The sequence below is a fragment of the Dermacentor albipictus genome, chromosome 10 (genome assembly GCF_038994185.2).
Source record: "Dermacentor albipictus isolate Rhodes 1998 colony chromosome 10, USDA_Dalb.pri_finalv2, whole genome shotgun sequence".
NCBI classification, from domain to species: Eukaryota; Metazoa; Arthropoda; class Arachnida; order Ixodida; family Ixodidae; genus Dermacentor; species Dermacentor albipictus.
Genome location: NC_091830.1, coordinates 7,216,285 through 7,237,352, shown reverse-complemented (window position 1 = coordinate 7,237,352; position 21,068 = coordinate 7,216,285). Strand labels below are relative to the sequence as shown.

Sequence of the window (21,068 nt, the reverse complement as noted above, 5' to 3'; positions counted from 1 at the left end):
AAACTCGGTTAAAACACAAGACACGTGCTGACTGTAGCCAGGTGATATGAACGTATCTTTGTAGTTGGATAAGGACTTACGGGCACAGGAACACAGAGGAAGACTTAAGAAAAAAGTGAGAGCAATCATATCGCTCGCTGTCCACAGCATATTCTGCGCACCTATGCTATAGGCGAACATGGGCTTTTATCGTGACATTTGTTCTGAGACATCCTGAAAATGGCATTGGGAAATTGCTGTCTACAAGTGTGGGTTTAGGCATATGGTACTGGGAAAGTTCACTCAAGTTCCACTGCTGGACAGAGGACCTCCTCTACTTTGGTGCGAGTGTTATGACCTTTGAGTATTAAATTCGAGAAGGTCCGACTCTGCCGATTAAGAGGACATAAAAATATTGATGGCGTCCAAAACATCTAGAACGATGCCTGCGGTGCTGATCTTGCAGAATCTGCCTCACTGAAAAAAAATCCTTTGGTAAAATAGAGAAGGATGGAAGATATAAAACATTACGAGAATGACTCTTTTTTTTCGATGTATACGTTCTTTGTTTTACTTCTGACGTCGCAAAAAAAAAACATTGCTGGATATAACGAAGATCAATTAATGTTGCAAACAAGCGCACTGAAAAACTGAAACCTTCTTTTGCGGTAAGTAAAAAGACATTAGAAAAAAATGATGTATTCCAAAGTGCACGCAAATTTATGCAGAGGTAACTGGGAATCAGCTGCTTTTTAATGACGAGTTTGACTTCCTTTACACTCTCTGTCAAGACGGGTTATAACGAACTGGTTCTTGCGTGAAAAACACTTCCGTCTAGTCAGTCGAGATATCCTAGCCGGGGTACATAACTGACATGTCTTCAGAACTTGCTATACGCGAAAGAACAAAGGTGCGCGACAGCGCTGAAAATGCCCATGGTGACCTGAATTTACCTGAAGTACATCTAAGTAACGCAGCATCCCTGTAGGATCTCGCTCTCTATCGGGTTATGCATTGTGTCGAGCCCTCTCCGGGATCCCGCAAACATGCACAATACAGGGCATGCTGAGACAATCTCAAGAAACAGACAAACAAACAAACAAACAAACAAACAAACAAACATGATGTTGCATGTGGTTTTGTGGCTCATGCACGTATTAATAATCACATTTCTATATATGCGATGTCCAACTCCGTTTTACGAGATGTATTTTGCATGAATATTCCTAAGAAGATTTCAGCGTTCGATGTAGAGCATAGTTTGCTATACCAAGTTCGTTATAGTCGGGTTTGGCTGTTAGTAGTCAGAAATTTCTATGGGAGGGGGAGGGGGGGTCACGCAGTTGACCGAGGACTGGGAGGCTGAGAGCGGAGAGGGGGGCTGTACAGGCGGCACACTAACACATAAGTTTATGGAGGGTGGTACAAGCCCTGTGTGCTACCCCCTATTGTGCTACCCCCGTAGGCAATGGCAAGCCCTGGATATGCCATTTCCCACTGGTGTACAGTTGAGGAACCTTTTTTGGGAGAGCCAGTGATGTCTTCTGCAACACTATTCGAAGCTATACAAGCTGTAGTAACATATTACGTAGTTAAGGAAAAAGCTAGCTCTGGAAAAATGTTTGCTGGGTGAAGAAAATGTTGTAAAGCACCTGTTGCAAAACAGAAAACTGTTTCGGCAAATGAAAATAGTATATAGCAGAATAGTCCTCTCGTAAAAAAAAAAAAATCCGATGTTCTGACAAAATAGTGAGACAGACTAACAGATTTCGAGTAAGGTCAGATTCGGAGAAAACGTTTATGGCGAAGGAAATTATCCGAACGCTGCTAAGTGTTTTGTGGAACTTCTGTTTTATGGATTATTTCGGTGGAGTCGTTGAATAGAGCTCATTCTTGGAAAAGTGGCAGCACTGTTGGTTTTCGAATTAAGCGCAAGAAGCGAAGAGAAAATAGCGCTAGTAATTTCATACCGACAAGTGCTTGTCTCCTCGACGAAATTTACAAGAACTCTGCCATCAGGTCACTGAGAACCACCTCAGTATTCAGAGACCTGTGCTACAGGTGTCTCGGGGCATCAACCTTCAGACGTGAACGCAGCAGGTTACTTCGGCTTTATTTTTTTTTAAAGAACCTGTTAAGCTGACAATTCTTTTTGCCTACTCAGCTGTGGTCATCGCGCATAACATGAATAAATCTGCCGCATGGTTAGAATGTATCTTTAGAGGATAAATGACGTATAAAATACTTATTTTATGCAAAAATGGGACTGGGAAGCGCGAAGGGGTGTTTGTTGCGACTTCCGCCACGAGCGCGTCGTCTGACTTAGCATCACGTGTTGTGTTCGTGACTGAAAGAAATATTGCTCTTAGTTTTTAGCGCCGAAATTTAGGACAATGACGAAACACATAAACCGAAAGGCACAAGCGCTATCTTCATGCTAAAGTTTAATGCCATACACTTCGAACAACTATACAGACGAACGCCAGGAAAAATGAACAAAAAAGGAACCAATCACCTGGAAGAGCTAGCACGTGTACAGCGTAACTGAGAAAAATAGTTTCTGTTTTAGAGAAAGAAACTGATGGTGAGCTCGCGGACTCGTAATTGTCACTCATCATGGCTGCTACATCGACAACCTCGCACGTGCGGCGATCTTGGTCCCGGCTGAGCAGAAAGAACAGCGCACCTGGCAGCTACCAGACACCTCATAACACTGGCGTGTTGAGTGGAAGGGCCTGGGGTGTTAGAGGTGTCGCACCTCGAAACGACATGGCAAAACCTCAGAATTACCACAACCAGTGAAATCACACGCATACCACAACCAAACAGCATTAACGTCGTAGGCCTCAATCCACAGGAAGATGGAAATCCGGCCACCAAAGTGAAGCATCCACTTGAACAGGGGGAGCAGACTTTGCATCTGATAAATCGAATATGTAACCATGACCATGACCTCAATAATGCAGATATGTTCCGCCTTCGCGATGCCCTCCTAAAGTCAAGGTACAGATATATCTCGTGTTCTATGTAGCGTTCCTAGTTAAAGGACACAGTAGACTTAAAGCGTTGCTGTGGAACTGGCGTCCATCTCGTCTACATTTATTTCTCACTTCTCTCTTCTCTTCTTCTGTCCCCCCGGTTCCCGCGCTTCTTCATCTTCTATTCGAAGGCTCATACCGCTTCACCCTTCCAGGTTTCTTTTGCTAACCCCTCCTGGGGTAATACTTGAAAACGTTTCCAATCGAAGCACATTCAACTGAGCCCCGTTCACCAATGTACCACACAGTCTTCAATATTCCTTTCTGAGTGGCTGTCTTTGTCACAGAGTAAGGACCATAAAATTTGGCACTGGATTCTCTTACTCCTTTCCTAACTAGGATGAGGTCGGTGACTTGAATGTCTGGGATAGCTGAGCAATGCCTCTTGTCAAAATTTTTTTTCATTCGTTTACGGTACCTCTCCTCCTGTGATTTTTGTTTCCTTTCCTCGACGATCTTGAGATTGTCTAACAGCCCCAGTTCAAGGTCCGCTTGAAGAATAGGGGTCTCTCCTGAAGAAGCGAACTGCGGGCTGCATCCCAAGCCACTGGTGTAGGAGCGATTGTGATGTCTTACAGCTGGTTCTAAAGAGCATTTCCATCCACCAGGGAAACTATCGTACATCCTGATGTATTGCTTCACATCTCGTATAGCACGCTCTGCAAGCCCATTCGCCGCGGGATGGTATGGTGCACAGAATTTGATTGATATATTGTGGTCTCGAGCCCATCTTGCTAATTTTTCACTCTTGAACGCTGGTCCGTTGTCACATACGATCTTTCTGGTTGTCCTAAACATATCCCGTTTGAGGAGGGCGATGACACTATTCGCATCTTCTTGTCCTGCCCGTGCCGCGACCATCCTGGTGCACTCATCTATGGCCAGAAGAAAAGCTTGCGTTTTTCGGACTCCTTCTCGTTTCTTATTTAGCTCGGCAAAATCCAGGTGTATAACTTCAAAAGGCACGTTCGAGTGGCAAGGTATTATCATGGCGTCTGTAGGCTGCTTGTATTTCACTTTGTTGACTTGACAAATGTGGCATGAACGAACGTATTGATTGACGTCTTCTTTCATGTGAGGCCACGTAAATCTCTTGACTAGCTTGTTGTATGTGCGCCAAAATCCGTCGTGTCCTCCAGATTCTGGGCTATCGTGGTACAAATAAAGCACCTTGGGAACCAGCGTTGGCGGGACTTGATAGCGACCTGCCATAAAAATTAATTGTTCAGTGCCTTCCCACAATTTTACTTCATTGATTTCTTCCGATTGTTCTTTATTGGCCTGTATCATCAGTCGAGACAATGCATCTGCATCAGTCAAAAGGGGTCCAGGTCTGTGGGAGATGGTGAAATCAAACTGCTGCAAGTAGTTCACCCATCTGGCGATACGTCCCTTAGGTTGGGTCATATTCAAGAGATGAGTGAGTGCCTGGTGATCCGTGAACAAAGTAAACTTCGCACCTTCTAGGTACGTACGGAAGTACTGAATTGCTTTAAGGACAGCAAGAGCTTCCTTTTCAGTAGTGGTGTAGTTGACTTCAGGTGGCTTGAGGGTGTAGCTGTAGTAGCCTACTACATGTCGCTTTTCTCGGCCGGATGCTTCTGGACATTTCTGGTACAAGACTGCACCTGTTCCATAATGTGAGGCGTCGGTATTCAGTTCAAAGGGTAAAGTGAAATCTGGTATGCGTAGAATAGGGTCAGCAGAGATTCTGTGCACCAGATCACGGTAGACTCTCTCACATTCCTCATCCCACTCAAATGGAACTTCTTTCTGCATTAGGCGCGTGAGGCATCTTGTTTTTATAGCAAAGTCTTTTATGAAAGGTCTGAAATGTCCTGCTAATCCCAAAAATACACGCAATGAGTGGACGTCATACGGTTTAACCAGTTGGGATATTCTCTCGACGGACTCTTGTTTCGTGCTTTTGGTAGTCCCATCAAATACTCTTCCAAGAAACACAACTTTTCTTTGAAAGAATGCACTTTTCTTAAAATTAACCTTGAGTTATGCCAAGCTCAAGGCATTTAATACCTGAGAAAGGTGTTCCTGATGTTCAGCCTCTGTTTTGGAGAAGACGATAATATCGTCTATGTACACGTTACAAAAGACACCCAGAAAAGGCTTCAGGACTTCGTTCATAATCTTCTGGAACCATGCTGGCGAGTTTTTCCAGCCGAAAGGAAGCCGGTTATACTCGTACAGATCAAAGGGCGTGATAAAAGCAGTGTACATTTTTGTTTCTTCGGTTAGCGGGATCTGCCAGAAACCTTTGCACAAGTCAATGCGTGAAAAAATCCGGCAACCACCTGTCTCATCTATAATCGTGTCTATCTTCGGCATGGGAAATGGTATAAGGTCTGTTTGGCGATTGAGAACCCTGTAATCTGTGCACAGTCGGAAAGTTCCATCTTCCTTCGGCGCAATAGTTATGGGAGAAGCGAAGGGTGACACCGAAGGCCGGATTATATCGGCGTCTAGCATCTCCTGCAATTCTTTCTTCAACCATATCTTACGTTCTCGTGACATGTTATAAGGTGATTTTCGGATGACGGTCTTGTCAGTTAGTTCGAAAGGCACCTTGTGCGACTTCATCTCTTGTGGATAGCTTCCTACGCATACCAGTTCAGGGTAGGTCGTTGCAATATCTTCCGCGCACTTGACAATTCGCAGGTTATCTTTTCTATCTTGCTGTGTCTCTTCCCTTGATAGTCCTTCCACTAAAACTGCATCGTCCCAATATACGTTGATTTTTAGTTTCTTTATGTCTGGTCTGGATAGCAGAAAGTCGTACGTCACCCCCGTTATCACCAGTACGTCACTCTCTATTTCATGACCTTGGAACTCGATGTTTACTGAGGCCCACTGATTATGCATTGTCACTTTTCCATCGTACCCTTGCACCCGTAGTACTCTTCCACTATGCAGGTGACTTGAATCTACCAGCTTGGCATTTATTATAGACACAGAAGCACCGCTGTCAACCAAAGCCATCATATGTCTATTTCCCACTTTGACAGGAATGTGAAGTAAGCTAGAGCAAGTTAAATAAACAGTCTCAGTTGTGGTCATCGGGTCGGACTGATCACCCTTGTTTATTAGTTTTTTGTTGTCGGAGACTCTTGAGCGTCTGAAAGTATGGGGACAGGGTCGTTGTCGACGTTATTCACTCGACCTCTGGGAGCACGCCAACCCAAGCTCTCTGTACTGCCTGCAAGGCGGCTCGGTTCTCGCGGATTACGGCTTGACCAATCCGCGCCGGTCCGTCTGAAGCGACTGCTTGAGCCAGCGGTTATATTTTCGTCTGAAGTAGATGGTATGTCGTGAAGGCACTCCAAGAGCCCGTCTATAGTTTTAGGTGATCGTGCTTGCGCTATCTTCAGGACTTCCGCGGGCAATCCGTGCATTATTAGAGCTACTATGGCAGAAGGAGGAAGCATAGGCTCGGCCAGCTTTAAAAGGCGGCGTTTTTCAAAGAAATACTCGACGGGGGAGCCCTGCGTGAATTTGAAATTGAGCGCGGCGTCCCATCTTTGCACTGGGTTGCTTCGGAATGTCTTCAAGAATTTTTCCTTCCACTGGTGCCAAGAGTTGCCAACATCTTCAATAATGTGCAGATCGTACCACTTACGTGCAACACCTCTTAAATAACTACGCATGTTGGTAATTTTGTCCTCATTAGAGTGCCATTTGTTCTTCCCAGCGGCATATTCATAGAATTCAAGCCAACTTTCTGGGCTTGAAGACTTGCCGTCGAAAGTATCGGGTTCGACAAATTTAGTCGCCGGCTTCTCAGCGTTTAGAGAGCTTATAAGTGACGTCACCAGTTGGTTTTGTTGCGCCATCTGTTCTTGTTGTAGCTGAAGAGCTTTCAAAACGAGGCTCACCTCTTCTGTCGAAGACCGTGATGCAGTGTCCTTTCGACGCATGGGTTCAAGAACTAATTCGTCGAAGATCGCCAGACGCAAGTTCACTTTCACCGCACCCTTCCGACGTAGTTCAGCAATGTCTATGGAAGCCTTCTCTAAAACCAGGTTCACGAGGTCTGCCGAGTTGAGTTCGCGAGGTAGTTCCACCGCTGGTTCGTCTTGAGCTTGGTATCTCGAAAAGATGATCTTCTCTGCGGAGGTCTCCTCGAGGAAAAATGTCACCCACATGTTGGAGTCAGTTGTCGGCTGCGCCAAAATATTGTAGCGTTCCTAATTAAAGGACACAGTAGACTTAAAGCGTTGCTGTGGAACTGGCGTCCATCTCGTCTACATTTATTTCTCACTTCTCTCTTCTCTTCTTCTGTCCCCCCGGTTCCCGCGCTTCTTCATCTTCTATTCGAAGGCTCATACCGCTTCATTCTATACAAACCTACGCAGCCAAGACATCACTTGTCTAGATGCACTCGTCCGCAAAGCGACCGCGCTTGTCACCGAGTTTTCCCTCTGCGCAAAAGCTGTTCATGAGCACGAGATGCCATAACACTGGAACCAAACTCATCGCCATCTAGCACTATAGTAAGGAGGAAGTTGCACCAAAAATAGAACAAGGTCGCAACATAGTGTGCACAGCTGGAACCATGTGCAAACCTGGAAACTCTCCCGATTTTTCTGGGAGACTAACAAAAGCCAACCAATCCTCCAAAGTGTACGGACCATGTTATAAAGCGCAAGTAAGACTGCTCCAACCCCACCAGGAAAGAAATGAGAATGTGCAGTATGTTTTCGCAAAACGCAATCGATCTCTACGATAAATCTGTAGCTTTGCCAAAGCTTAGAAGATTCCTTGCTTGTGCGTCGCAAATTACGCTCCTTAGCCAAACGAGGCGTGTAATTAATATCCATTGCTGATTAACTTTAGGGACTCATAGATGATAACTTGCTACCGACAAGTAAAACCATGCGGTCTTTGCATACATCTTTCTATGACTTGATGTCTTTGCGCATAGCTTTTTGTGTTGGCGGGTATGTAGGTGTACATGCCCGCCAACCTGTGAAAAATAAAATTGAGAGTTCTTCAGACAAATACCCAGCGAAGGGTGGATGTTGCACTAATTTATTTAGGGCTTTCCTTGCTCACATGTCTTTGGTGGGATACGTACGTACTTTATGAATAAAGGGAAAATGAGACATCCACCCGTTCGTAGCAATTGCTACAAAGGAATCCCATACGGGTTCCTCGAAAGAAAAGCCTAGAAAAGTACGTACTTTATTAGCAATGGCTTAGTTCTAGACACAGCGCACGAGTAGCCACAGCAAAGTTCGAACAGGCCAGACGTTCAAGCAGCGAATGCCTCTTTATGTAAGCCTTTCGGTGAATTTGCTGTAGCGCATTTAACCCGTTTCAGGAACTTGCATGAGTCAACTTCCTCGAAGCAAGCGCCCCTGTTGCATCTTTTCACCATAGGAAAATTTCCAACGGGAGACTGTGAGACCGATGAGCTGAACTTATTCGCGAACAGCATTTTTCCTTGAAACATCGTGCAACATTCGTGAAATTGTAAAACGAGTCCACAATCGTTAAGCTTACAATAAATTCGAGAGAGTTGTCAGGAATGTGTTTATTACCATGGGTATCCAATTACAATTGGTCTCCGCTGAATGCCTCACCGTGGCTTAGTTCGTTAGCATTTAGAATCATGGCAGTGCTCTGGAGATACTATTGCGCTTGTTTTCAGAAGTGAAGGAGCCTAATTTTTGCTCCATTTTTGGCGTTTCAGAAACGACTAACTAGGTTCAAAGGATTGTGCAAGCCACATTTTTTAACCGGAAGAGAGCCGTAATGAACCATCTCCTCGGCATCACGAGTTAGCTTTTTTAGGTGCCGTAGACTTGTGTTAGATTGTGGGTATAACACCATTAGTAAATGATGTCATTGTCAGGGCCCTGGTGAAGGAAAGTGTCGTGTGAAAACGTTTCATCCAACTGGAAGCTTTCCTCATTAACATACTCGTGATCACTAGATATCTGGCTTGAGTTTTGAAAATTCACCTACATTTTTTACTGTTTCAAGTGCTTTCATTCCTAACCGTCCTTAGCCTGCATGCTTCTGCAAATGAGTTCTGAGGAAAGGTTCGGAAAGTTCACGTTTCATAAAGGCGAATATTGGTTGACATGCAGCTGACAGATTGCATATAAGAAACCCGCTTTATATTGTTGGCCTGCTGTTAGGTAGATGCCTCGGTCTAGATTTAATGTCTAACTACAACAAAATTTTTGACTGCGTAAAAAGCGAAGTTTCAGATAGTATAGCCACAGAGGCGCATCCGTGAAAAGTTATATGCTTGAGACAGCATTGGATACATCACCAAAAGCTCGTGAAATAAACTATTTTGATACTGAAACTGAAAAGAGAACAACGCGCCACCACTGCCACTCGCCAGAAATAACGCAAAGCATATAATAATAAGAACCAGCGCAGCTCTTCGGCATGACCTCTGAGATTAAGTAGCACCCGCGGTGTGCTGAAAATCTCGGATGCCATCATCTGGTGTTCTGCATTATGTCGCTAACCACCAGGTGCACACGTCGTCAACTTCGGTGTTACTGAAATGTATTCACAAGAAGATGAAACAATTACTAGTCTCACAACTTTGTTAGGATAATTTTATATGAATATAATACTGATTCGCAGATAATTTAGTCAAAGGGAAATTTTGTTCCGGTTGGCTTTGGAAAACCATACATTATTTTTTCTTTAAATGCGGCAGCACAGTGGGCATCCGCCACTTAAGTTTGTGCTAAACTTTATTACGGAAGAGCATTGCAAGAAAGAAGTGATTTGACAAAGAGGTTTGCTTTATTATCGTTTTCGTTGCAGTTAATTAAGTGCTTGAAACGCTAAACCTTGCCTATTTTTGAAAAAAAAAAGATACCTTAAAACACTGTGCTCCACATGCTTTGAACCAGCTGAGTGAAGTTCAGGAGGGCAAGGACGACTTCATAAACAATATATATATGATTGTTTATTCCGTAATTGTCACAAATCTGATAATAGGCGTTGTTACATTATCACCCAAAGAAAGTTATTCTTTTCATTACAGCCTGCGAAAAATTCCGAGCACCAGATTAACTAGCCACAGGTACAGAAACAAAAAGGTTTCAAGTAGCCCAAGTGTTAAGGCACTAAGAACAAGAGAACACAAAATTGTCACGAATGTTCTTGTATTTATTTGTGTTCACACCATTCGCATGATAGTCATACAGATCAGCTTAGATATTCATTTTATTAATGAGAAAGTCATATTTATCGTGTATTGCATGGCATAACGTACGACTTCGAGCATAATACGACGTTTTTTTCATTTATTCCAGTCAGGTACTAAAGTTTTTAGGGTGAAGATGTTCCGTAGTTCCACATAGACAAAAAAAAAACTGTTTTTGTCGTATTGGCTGCATACAATTCATTTCAATATTAACACTTCTTTTGTATTATATGCACGACTAACCGAATATTGTGCTAATTCTCAAGCAAAGGAACATCGGTTGCCATTAGAAGGATGCTTGGGGAAACAGCACCAAAGATTGAGCTCCAACCTCGGTCCATAAACTCCAGACCTCTTCTCTTAATAGTTATTTTTCTGCCGTGCCATGCTTTCCACAAACACCTCTTCTGCATGTCTGGAAAAAGAAGCATGGTCCGTATATTCGTTTAGTTATATTAAAACACATGCAAATGATTCCAGAATGAACTGTTCTTTGCAATACCTCCTAGATACAAGCATAAGATAAAGAATCTACTATGCAATTTACAGTTATATTCAAATAAATCTGACAGTGTAGGTGCTCATTATTATTTGAAATTAGGTAAGTTGTCATGTTTCGAAGCCTCATGGTGAGAAGTGCAAAAGTTTGACCTTCATTTTAAAGTACATTTGCTGTAGTATACACACCGTTTTTTAATGGCAATGATCATTAACTGCGCTAGTAACTCTAAACTGAGAAGTGGCTAGTTTACAATATTGATCACAGATTCACATTTAGCACGATATCTGAAATTCTTCCATTAATTCTAGCAACATATAATTGTTCTTTGTTGTTGCTGCATTTGTTGCGTACATTATTAGCTCGTATACTGGGACAAAACTCTAAAGCAAGGTTTGCAGCATCGCTTATTGTGACATTATGAGATAACCGTATGTTTAGTTGCTCTTGCGTTTCAGAGCTTTAGCATCATTGGAGCGTGTGTTATTTAATTTAATTTTACCCCTTCCCTCTCCTAATAATCTACTCAGCTTCTGCACTACTCTGTCGACGTATCAGCTTGAGACCGAATAAGGAACGTTTAGGTGGGCATTCTTCCAATTTAATTAATTTATTTTTTTGATGTCACAATCGTGTGACAGGCCCAACAAAATATTTTTTTTTGCGGTTATATTGCACATCGGGTCAAGGAAAAAGTGACTTGCGAAGTCAGTGCGGTATTCTAAAGCAATATATGTTCGGAAACTGCAAGCAATGTATGTACACTGCATTTATCATACACTCAGAGCAATAATAATAATAAAACTGCACTTGAAGAAAAAGAAACGATGGAATCCATCTCACGGTGACTGTCAATGGTAATGCGCTTAGCATTGAATCAACGTAGTGACACACCGTCAACACACCGTGCCACCGTCGGAACGAGTTACGTATGAGGCGCGTACTGCAGCGGGATTCCTTTTTCACGCTACCCTAAGAACATTCGGCGCCATCTACCGGCGCCGCCGCGAAACCTGCGCCTGGCCTCTGAAATGCATGGCGCGCCACTGTGTGCGAACGCTTAGAAAGGCGCATGCGGCAACCGCAATCCTCTCTCGCGTTTCTTTCTGAACACACTGCACCATCTTGTGGCGATGCCAAGAAGTCCGCGCATGGCCTCCGAGATAAGAAGCATTGCGTGGCGGTGCCTGCGAACACTGAGAATCGTTCCCTCGCTCTCCGCACGCCCAGTAGCACATACTCAGTGACCCAAGTTGGCGACAGGTTCATTGAAGAGCGGCGCATAGCCAGCGCGTCATGGCACCGAACGCGAAAGCGTTGACTGAAAGACGTTCATTGAAAGGCCGACAGTACCCACTGAATTCGTGACACAGCCTGCTCATCACAAAAACAAGAAGTTATGGTTTCCGAGGTCGATAATTCCCAACCCGGGCCTTGAAAACAGCTCACCGCGGCTAAAAGGCCAGCAGTCATTAAAGCAGCAACTACTGACTAGGTGCCGACGTATCACACACGCTACGAAGACGGCAACGACTTCATTGGAATGGGATATTTAACTTTCGATATATATAGAGCCCCGCTGAAAGTGTTAAAATCAATATATCATGCGCCGTGCGCATAGCGGCAAGATTGCTGCTCGCCAATGTGTAGGCATCACCAAAAACATCCGTCGACTACATCAAGATTTTTCTTCTGAGCACATACACATATGAAGAGAATCGCTGATCAGTGGTGACCGCAACATTGATTTAAAGAAGCACACTCATTTGAGAGCATTGTGTGTGGAACCTTTACATTTGAAGTTTATTTCAAATACAACGCTGCGGACACATCGGGCAGGTGGGCGTCCAGGCATTGTCGTTCTAAATGGCGAAATCACAAAATAGGACTGTTTCACTTGACTTATAGCAACTTATTACACCCCAAAGGTCACCTCACGATGTTAAAATTCATAGAAAAGCAAAAAAATATGTTTCTCTAAAATTATGTGAATACTTATTCTTTTTGTTGAAAAATTGCACCATTTTGTGCATAAAAATCACAAGACACCAATTTTAGCGCTGTTAGCTTCTTATTTTCACTGTGGAGGAATGCTGCTGTCGCAGTAAATGAATTCATAACCGAAGGAATCGCTGCAGTCGGCTGTGTGATTTTATGTAGCCTCCACATAGTTCACGTATATGTTCACGTATATAGCTTGCACATAGCGTTGTATAGGTGGAAATATTCCTTTTTTTAAAGGTAAGGCTTGCCTTGAAGCTGATACAGTATAACTCTATGATATAGACGGAGTGAATTAAATCGTGCGACACAGTCGGCGTGCCTTTTAACTTTGCTCTTCGCAGTCGTAATAAAATTGTTCCTTAGAAAACATTGTCCTGGGAGAATAACACTGAGATACTTACGTTTCCCTCTGTGCATACCATACCTTCCAAAATATCCACTTTTAGGCACCACCTTTGACGGCCTACCCTGTAGCAGCACTTCATCTTACACTCGCGTGCAAGATCTGGCAGCTGGGATAAAGAAGTGTACAATTGCATAAAGAACAGCTCTAGCCGTAAAGAATGATATATTAAAAAGCCAAGAAGAGAGAGCAAAGCGCGCAGGGATAAAGCTGAACAATGGCTAAAATTAATATTAGCATTGTTAGTTCTTTAGGCCGCACACAAAACATCACTGCAAATTGGTGTATACGGATATCTCAGTGGCATCACAGAAAAACTTTGCTTGAAAATTTTCAAGATTATTTCTTTCTGTTCTTTCTCAAAAAACTACCTGTTTGTGACAGACAAAAATAGCCGGAACTTCTTAAGGTGGATCACCAATCCACTGTGGAAGCCGCATGTGGTAGGCGCAAGGGTTCTTGTTTTCAACAAGTGCATTGCCTCTTTTGAGCAATCATTAATCTGAAATCGTATTCGCTCTGATACAAGGTACGCTACCAAAAACACATAATTTTGCAATCTTAATTTTCAACGCTGTTCGTTAGTTACCTCTATGTGAATAACATAATGCGTGATGCTGCGAATTTCTTACAAAAGCGGCGTAGAGGCATTTTTCAGGTCAGATCAGCGTGCTAGTAATTACAGATGAGTGCAACAAGGTTCAGGCTACCGATTTTGATTATGCAACAATGGAGCCGCCTGCAGCTAGAATGGTGTGTAGTAGGTTGGTAAAATTTTGATTTGTGCCATTTTTTCTGAATTTGACGTTGACATTCTAAAGCAATCGTCAGCTTAGATCACTCACTGCCTGCTGATGTAAATGTGTAGAGCCAGAACGAGAGCGTGTTAAGATAGTTTATTAATAGCTCCCCAAAGAAAAGCTTGCGTAACTGTGTAGAAGTTGTGCCCGAATTAAAGAAAAATATGCGAGTGCCACGTAGCTGGGCAGAATCAAGATAATGTTTGCCGTCGCTCGGAGCATGTTAGATTATTTTAGGATTTCGCCTAATTACAGAATTAGTTATTTTTACCTAATATTTCAAATATTATATACACCACGAAACTGTCAATCAGGAAATTGTTGGCTATCATAAAAAATTCCCTATGTTATAGTTGCCTATATATGTGCTCAATAAGAGTTTTTTTTTTTCAAGACTGAAAGAAGGCGACCAAAGCACCCGGAAAGTGCTTCTTTGTGTGTTGCGGGTTTTATTTAACGCCCAGAAAAACCTTTTATGTAGCACGTATTGAGTACCAGAAAGAAGGATTCGGAATATTTCATGAATATCCTACAATTTTCTTATCGACAATTTTGCTCTGATTATAATATTTGCGAAGTAACTAATCATAGTAGCTAATTATGTGGTTAGGCAATATATAAAAATTTCGGCAAACGACATTACTTTGGATTTTCCGGCTGCGTGACAGTGCCATATTTTAAAATTATGACACCGGTAACGTGGGACACCCTCTATATGCTACGTGTCAGGGCCTTAAATTATGGGGTTTTTACGCACCAAAACCACGATCTGATTATGAGGCACGCCGTAGTGGGACACTCGGGAAGCTTGTGCCACATGGGTTTCTTTAACGTGCACCGAAGTCTACGTACACGGATGTTTTCGCATCTCGCCCCGATCGAAAGGCGGCAGCCGTGGCCGAAATTATATCCAGCGACCTCGTGCTTAGCAGCCCCACACAATAAACACTCAGCAACCACGGTGGGTTAAATGTGTCAGGGCCTGCATAGGCTTTTGGGAAATGTCTTATTACGAAAATAGCAACTTGAGCCTATGCAGTTCAGCCGCCACTTTCCAAATAGAGACGCATGGCCACCGTAAACGTCAAGACATTGCTGCAAAAATTTTTTCTAGCTCAGGAAATATAAAAACTTAAGCGCAAAAAATTTACAAATTATATAAGGGCTTAATCGCAACCCTCAACATTTTCTTACTTTGTTTTGGCGTTAATGGTGATTTAGCCTTTATTATTAGAAGACTATCAGCACTATTTAAGTAAAACTAACATATTGAAAAGTAGTTTACAATCTTTTTGACAAATATCCTAACTACGCGAAAATAGGAAGCAGCGATAATAAATGACGAGAAATGTACCCACCGAGATTATCCAGCTCGTAAAATGAGCTAAGTTTATGTACGGGTCTAACTTCGAGAAGGAAAATGATCACGATAGAAAATAGGAACAAGACGAAGCTGAACTGCATTAGGTACCACTCAGTTTTGAATAAAGTTTCAGAGTTCCACAAGTTACTTCAGACTACTCTTGTCTCCCCATTGGAACACTACTCTGTGAACTTATATTCGCTTTGACTCTGTCGGCTTGCGCCACATTTCAAGAGTAGACAAAAGCCAAATCTGTAAATTTTCGCTGTTGAGGTTTTGTTTTTATTGAGTATAGTGTTCCTGATAGAGGTAATGTTATTAATCATAGCGGTTATGTTTGTAACATAATGCGCCTATGTTAGTTCTCGATACTTCCCCTTTTCATGAGTGACATTTTAACTACACGAAATATATATGCCTATTTCAAGAGAGAACTTAATTTAATAAATATATGGCTATAAATTTTCATTATTTTTGCCTTTAACGTCCGTTTGACCCATTACGTAACAATGTGGCCGATACGGTCTCCATTTCCGCATTATCCATCGTGATTCATTGTTATTTTGAAGTGTGCTAGAAAAACGCCGCTCCAAATTCCTTCAATGGAAGACTTATCTATTTATTTATTTGTTTATTTATTTATTTATACTTCACAGGCTCCCAGTCGGAGCACTGAGGGATGGAGGAAGAAATATAACAAAATTGCATGGAGCATAAGACGAACAAAGAATTATATTAATGACTGCGAAAATATTGTACACAATATTAAAGAGAACTTTACAAGAAGTAAGGGTATGAACTCTCGTGGAATGTTTCATGATTAGGGATGGAAACAAGGCTGTCAGGAAGATCATTCTAGAGTGCAATGGCTGGTGGCAACGCTGAGGAATTAAAAACTTTGGTTCTACCGAATATTCATGTGAGGCCGAAATGATTGTGAAGACGTATAGAAGGTAGTGGTGGGGTTACAAGGGGATATTCGTGTTGCGTACTGTCATGAATGTACTTGTTTATCAGACAAAACAGAGCGATTGTTCTACGGGTACATAATGCTTGAAGGGATGAGCCTACGTTTATTCGAGTATCGCTGGAATGGCGGTCGTAATTGGATAAAATGAATTATTTGGCGGCTCTGTTTTGTACTGCTCTTAATATTGAAATTGAATAATCCTAATGAGGTGACCACACTGATGAGGCGAATTCCAGCTGCGGAGGAACGGAGGTTATATAAGCTAATTTGCCTGTGCTAGCGGATGAGTGATGAATGTTTCGACGTAAATAACCGAGCATTTGGGATGCCTTTGCACATATGCTCATGATATGGGTTTTCCATGAAAGATTAGACGTGAGATTTAAGCCGATGTACTTATACGAGGGGTGTTCCGAAAGTAAGTTTCGTCATGAATTTTCACACGGAAAGATTATCCCCCCCCCCTTCGAAAAAAGAAAAATACGCCATGACATCATATAATATACACCTTGCACTATTTTTCCACATAGTCGACGTTAGCAACATTGAGACATTTGTCGTAGCATGCAATCAGTTTGAAGAAACCACTGTGGTAAAACTAAGCGACGCCTCGAGAGTGCAGGGAACAGGTGAAAGTACAATGGGGCAAGATCGGGGTTAAAGACCGGGTGATCCCAATCACTCCCATTATCCTCCACACTCTGCCTTCCTTCACTGAACATGCAGCACGAGTGACCAACCATTTGACGATACACGACCTCTTCACCATACACAATCGTAGACGTTCTTGAATGGTGAACACACGCGTCCTACGTGCCCTTTCATACCGGATAACAGCACGCACTTCCATTGGCGACCACGGTCTCAGCGCATTTCTGTCTGCCATCGTGATTTGTATTCCAGTAACATCGGGTACGCCAGTCTGCTGCTATACTTTCTCTTCTTCCGCGCAGCAGCGGGCGTGGATTCTTATGGCGGTTATTTGTTTCACCTGGTGCACCCCTTTCTCTTTCGAAAAATAAAAAGGGAAATGACGAAACTTATCTTGGAACGTCCCTAGTATGACTACGCCAGAGCCACTGGAGAGTTGTTTATTGAGTAGGAAAAATCAGAATTTGACTGTTTACGAGTAAATGGGACTATTTTTCACTTTGACAAGCTGAGATTAGCATAATTTGCTGCCTAACGATTTATAACTATTTGTTTTATATTTATGCATTACCTCTACTGCTGTCAGACACCTATTGCGGAGTCATTATTCTAGATACGTCTAAATACTCGTTTCCACTTGAAATACAAAGCGAGAATTAAGCCAGTCGATCGACGGGGCTTTCAGCGCCTGCGTTGGCGTAGTGATCGGCTAATTTGGGCTGACGTCTTGTCTAGTGTATCTGGACAGCCTTGAATTATGCCATGGAGACGTCTTACCGTTTCTGCGTAAGCTTCGCTTCTGATCCTCTTCTGCTTCAAGCTTCTCGCCATGATCAATCTGCAGTGTTCATTTGCAGATATTACTTGGCCCGGCATGACATCAGGTTTCGTCATATAGTTCATTATGATTGGAGATTCCGTTATGCAGGTATCCGGGAGCTTCCTGCAAATAATTATGTGAAAGTTGTGTTCTCGTACTTCAGGCCGAGGAATATGACGCCGTAGTCAGCACTAGTCTATGCACCGTGATATAAAAGCGGCGTAGGCAGCCAATAAAGATTTGGATAAAGTAAGGAGCTTTCCTGTATATATTATCCAACATTCGGTAAATGCGAGGTTTCAGTGGCCTACAGTAGGCAGAGTAAATTTATCAACGGCAATGTTTACTATTATAGTTTGTATGTGCCTCCTGTTCAAGATTGAGGCATGTACAATATCGGCTAACTTGCGACAACATTTATTTATAAAACTAGACAGCCGGGATATCATAAAGGCAGCGTCTACACAATCTTCTGTGGAGAAGTGGTTAGACCGTGATAAAGCGAAACAATTATTGTATGAAATTGACTCACAAAGAGAATTTAACATAACAACAAATTTCCCATTACAGATAGATGCAATAATCCACAGGCCTCAACTGGAATTTTCATGTGCAAGTAGATTTCCGTACGGGTTACGCCGCTCTATTTCTCTTGATCACTGCAGTGATCATGGAATTGGAAACGTTTGCCACGGTCTTCTTGAGCGCTCAGATTACGCATAAGAAGGAAGAACGTTAGCGAAAAAACTAGGAAGTTTGGAGAAGCGCCCTTTGGTGATGCGAAAATCTCTTGGACCGTGGTCAGCAAGTAATCTCGATAAAAAGGCAAGCATATGTTTAAAGTAATTTTGATGCGAAAGCCTCAGATGGCCCATTGAGCGAAGAAGCCGGCGTCTGTTGTCTGTAGCAGGGAAAGGGCAGGTACATTTCCATTGGCTGCGACGCCACGTCACGAGCGCGCCTCGACGGAGCAACGTGGGCGAAGGGGAACACCTGCTGTAGCGATAGCGCGCCAGATGCTGCGTGAGGGGAGAGGGCACCGCCGGTACGCCGACACCCTCGCTCTCGGAAGCCCGCGCGCGGTCCGTCTCTCTCTCTCTCCCTCCCCACTGGGTTATTTGGTGCGCGTGCCTGCCAGCCTTGGTGGCCGCTGCTGCTTCCTCGTACTGTCGTCACGCAGAACGTTGGTGACATGCGGCGTCGGCACCGCAAGCAGCTGCTTTTTGCTGGCTCGGGCAGCACGCACCGCTATGGTACATTACTCGCAGCGCAGAAGTCGAAGGACAGCTGAGCGCCGTGCAATTGGACATGTATGATTTCGCAGTCACAACTCATAAAAAGTGCTTAGGTGTCCTCGGAGTTTTTTTTTTTTTAGAGCACACACAGATAAGTGCATATGGTAAGTAGTCCTGTTCACTTATAGAGCGCTTATGCTCTGTGCTGTGGACGGTACTTTATCAGAGGTATTCGTTTGTACATACCATCCCTTTAGTACGTGCAGGACTCTTGCACCAATGAATGAGGACGACAAAGTGTACATACTATTCGGTTAGAGGCACGGATAGACATTCCGTGAACTCTTCTTTGCGGCGTTTTCTGAATAATTGCAATACCATTAATTAATTATTAATTTTAGCTTAATCATTTATTACTTTACTTTTTGCTGCATAATGTAAGAAAATGGGGTAGCCGAAGTACTCCTTACCTCAATATTCCCGCAGCAATCCTTGTATCACAGTATAGAAAAAAGAAACCTACATCTAACGGTGCGTGAAACGGAATGGGAGCAACAGCGAACATCACCTTTCTCCAATTCATTGAAGGCCATCTAAACATGACCACGATTTGACATGCCCAAGACATGTGTGCCCCACAGGTTTTCGGATAGGTTGCCCCATCGTCAGGGATGAAGTGGCTGTCGCACAAAAATTTGTAACACGTCGCCGAGGACCACGCAGCCGCGAACGCCCTGGCGGAACATCGCGAACTAACGGGACACGGCATTGACTGGGACTCGGCAGCCCTCATCGCCACCGAGAAACACTATCTGCCCGTTTGCTTTTAGAATCTTACTACAGCCAGTCAAGCTAGAAGCATGATAAGCGGGACGCGGGGTAATCTTTCCGAGATATACACCCGCACGCTGCGCCACTTCACCCATACGTAGCCGCGCGCACAGGCTTATATCTTCATTGTGACGGGCCCCTTGATTGAAACGTCCTGTTCTTAATTTGTCTTTTATTTTTGGTGAGTGCATGTTTTCTTAGCACCAGTATGTTTCTTCACCACATATGAGTTTTCGTCTAGCAGTTGAATATAAAATTTAGGCATGCTTTTCTGGTCTCAAAGCCTGTGTCATTGTAATTAATAATGGTAAAAAGGGATGGCAGTGGCAGTCCACATAGATAGCGTTTTGTGTTTATTATGAAAAAAATTGCCAGAAATGATTGAAACTAAAAAAAAATGTTTCTTATTGTTTTTTAAGGCTTGCGCGCGGTATCGGAACGTGAGCATGAATTTGCCAAGCGTGTTCACTGCGACATCGATCATGGGCAGGTCGCATTGGTTATTCACCTTGTGCGACTTCGCAGGGCTTTCTTAAAGAACGCAAATGACATCTTTCCTGCAAATCAGTGGAGGAGGGAAGGTCTTAGTGCTCTTTCCCCTCACGATCTGATTGAACGCGTGGTGGCACCCTCACTCTGAACCTCGAGAAAGTAACAAAGGAGCATGACTCACCCGTGACCCACCGTTGGACAAGGGGAATACTGCACATTGGATCGCGGTAACAAACTCGCCGCTTTAGTGTACGCCACCAGAAGGCACTACACTAGCGTGTCCCGGAAAGTCACTTGAATTTGGTTTCGATGACTTTAGTGTCGCGCTGATAGAAGGGTAAGGCATGAGCTTGCTGCTCGACAAAGAATTTCGCCGTAATTGCGCCAAGCTTATTCCAATGCCGGCGTTATCAACACAGCTGCCAAAAACGACCTCAATACATAATCATGAGTAAGTCACCGAATGTATGCAATAGTTGAATAGCTTATGCGTCTTCACTGCAGCTATGATTGTTCTGCTCTCTGCTCTCTGGGATGTGTAGCAGCTTAAAGTCGCCGGTATTACTGCATGTAATTCTGCGCAAAGAAAATTAGTTTCTGGCCTTACTCTACGGTAATCCTTATCTGATCCATGCTGCATGGGGAAAGCCGGTACTTATTCGTGCCGCCTTCTTTGTAACTCATCAGGAAGCCATGTTTCCACGAGCACTCTGATGATCCCCGCGGGTCATGCCGTGCTCCAAGCCTGCGTCGCAAAAGCATAATTATCCGCTGCTTGCACATGTTTTCTG

The 21,068-nt window shown here is 43.4% G+C and overlaps 3 protein-coding genes across 4 annotated transcripts in view; 1 reads left to right on the top strand and 2 right to left on the bottom strand.

Annotated features, from left to right (window-relative positions):
• LOC139050658 (venom metalloproteinase antarease-like TtrivMP_A) overlaps positions 1-172 on the bottom strand; it is a 31,339-nt gene extending 31,167 nt beyond the window's left edge. For both annotated transcript variants that reach the window (XM_070527249.1, XM_070527250.1), the window contains exon 1: positions 81-172. In XM_070527249.1, the coding sequence (XP_070383350.1) occupies positions 81-150 (70 nt within the window). In that variant the 5' untranslated portion in view covers positions 151-172. The remainder of the gene's footprint in view (positions 1-80) is intronic.
• The window catches only part of LOC139050657 (venom metalloproteinase antarease TserMP_A-like), a 265,847-nt gene that overhangs the window by 129,894 nt on the left and 114,885 nt on the right, over positions 1-21,068 (top strand). The window lies entirely within an intron of this gene.
• The window catches only part of LOC139050591 (venom metalloproteinase antarease-like TfasMP_A), a 38,052-nt gene continuing 27,145 nt past the window's right edge, over positions 10,162-21,068 (bottom strand). Inside the window, exons 10-13 of the mRNA XM_070527154.1 lie at positions 20,885-21,022; positions 17,677-17,842; positions 13,114-13,224; positions 10,162-10,624 (exon numbers count right to left, since the gene is read on the bottom strand). Coding sequence (XP_070383255.1) covers positions 10,577-10,624; positions 13,114-13,224; positions 17,677-17,842; positions 20,885-21,022 — 463 coding nt within the window. The 3' untranslated portion in view covers positions 10,162-10,576. The remainder of the gene's footprint in view (positions 10,625-13,113; positions 13,225-17,676; positions 17,843-20,884; positions 21,023-21,068) is intronic.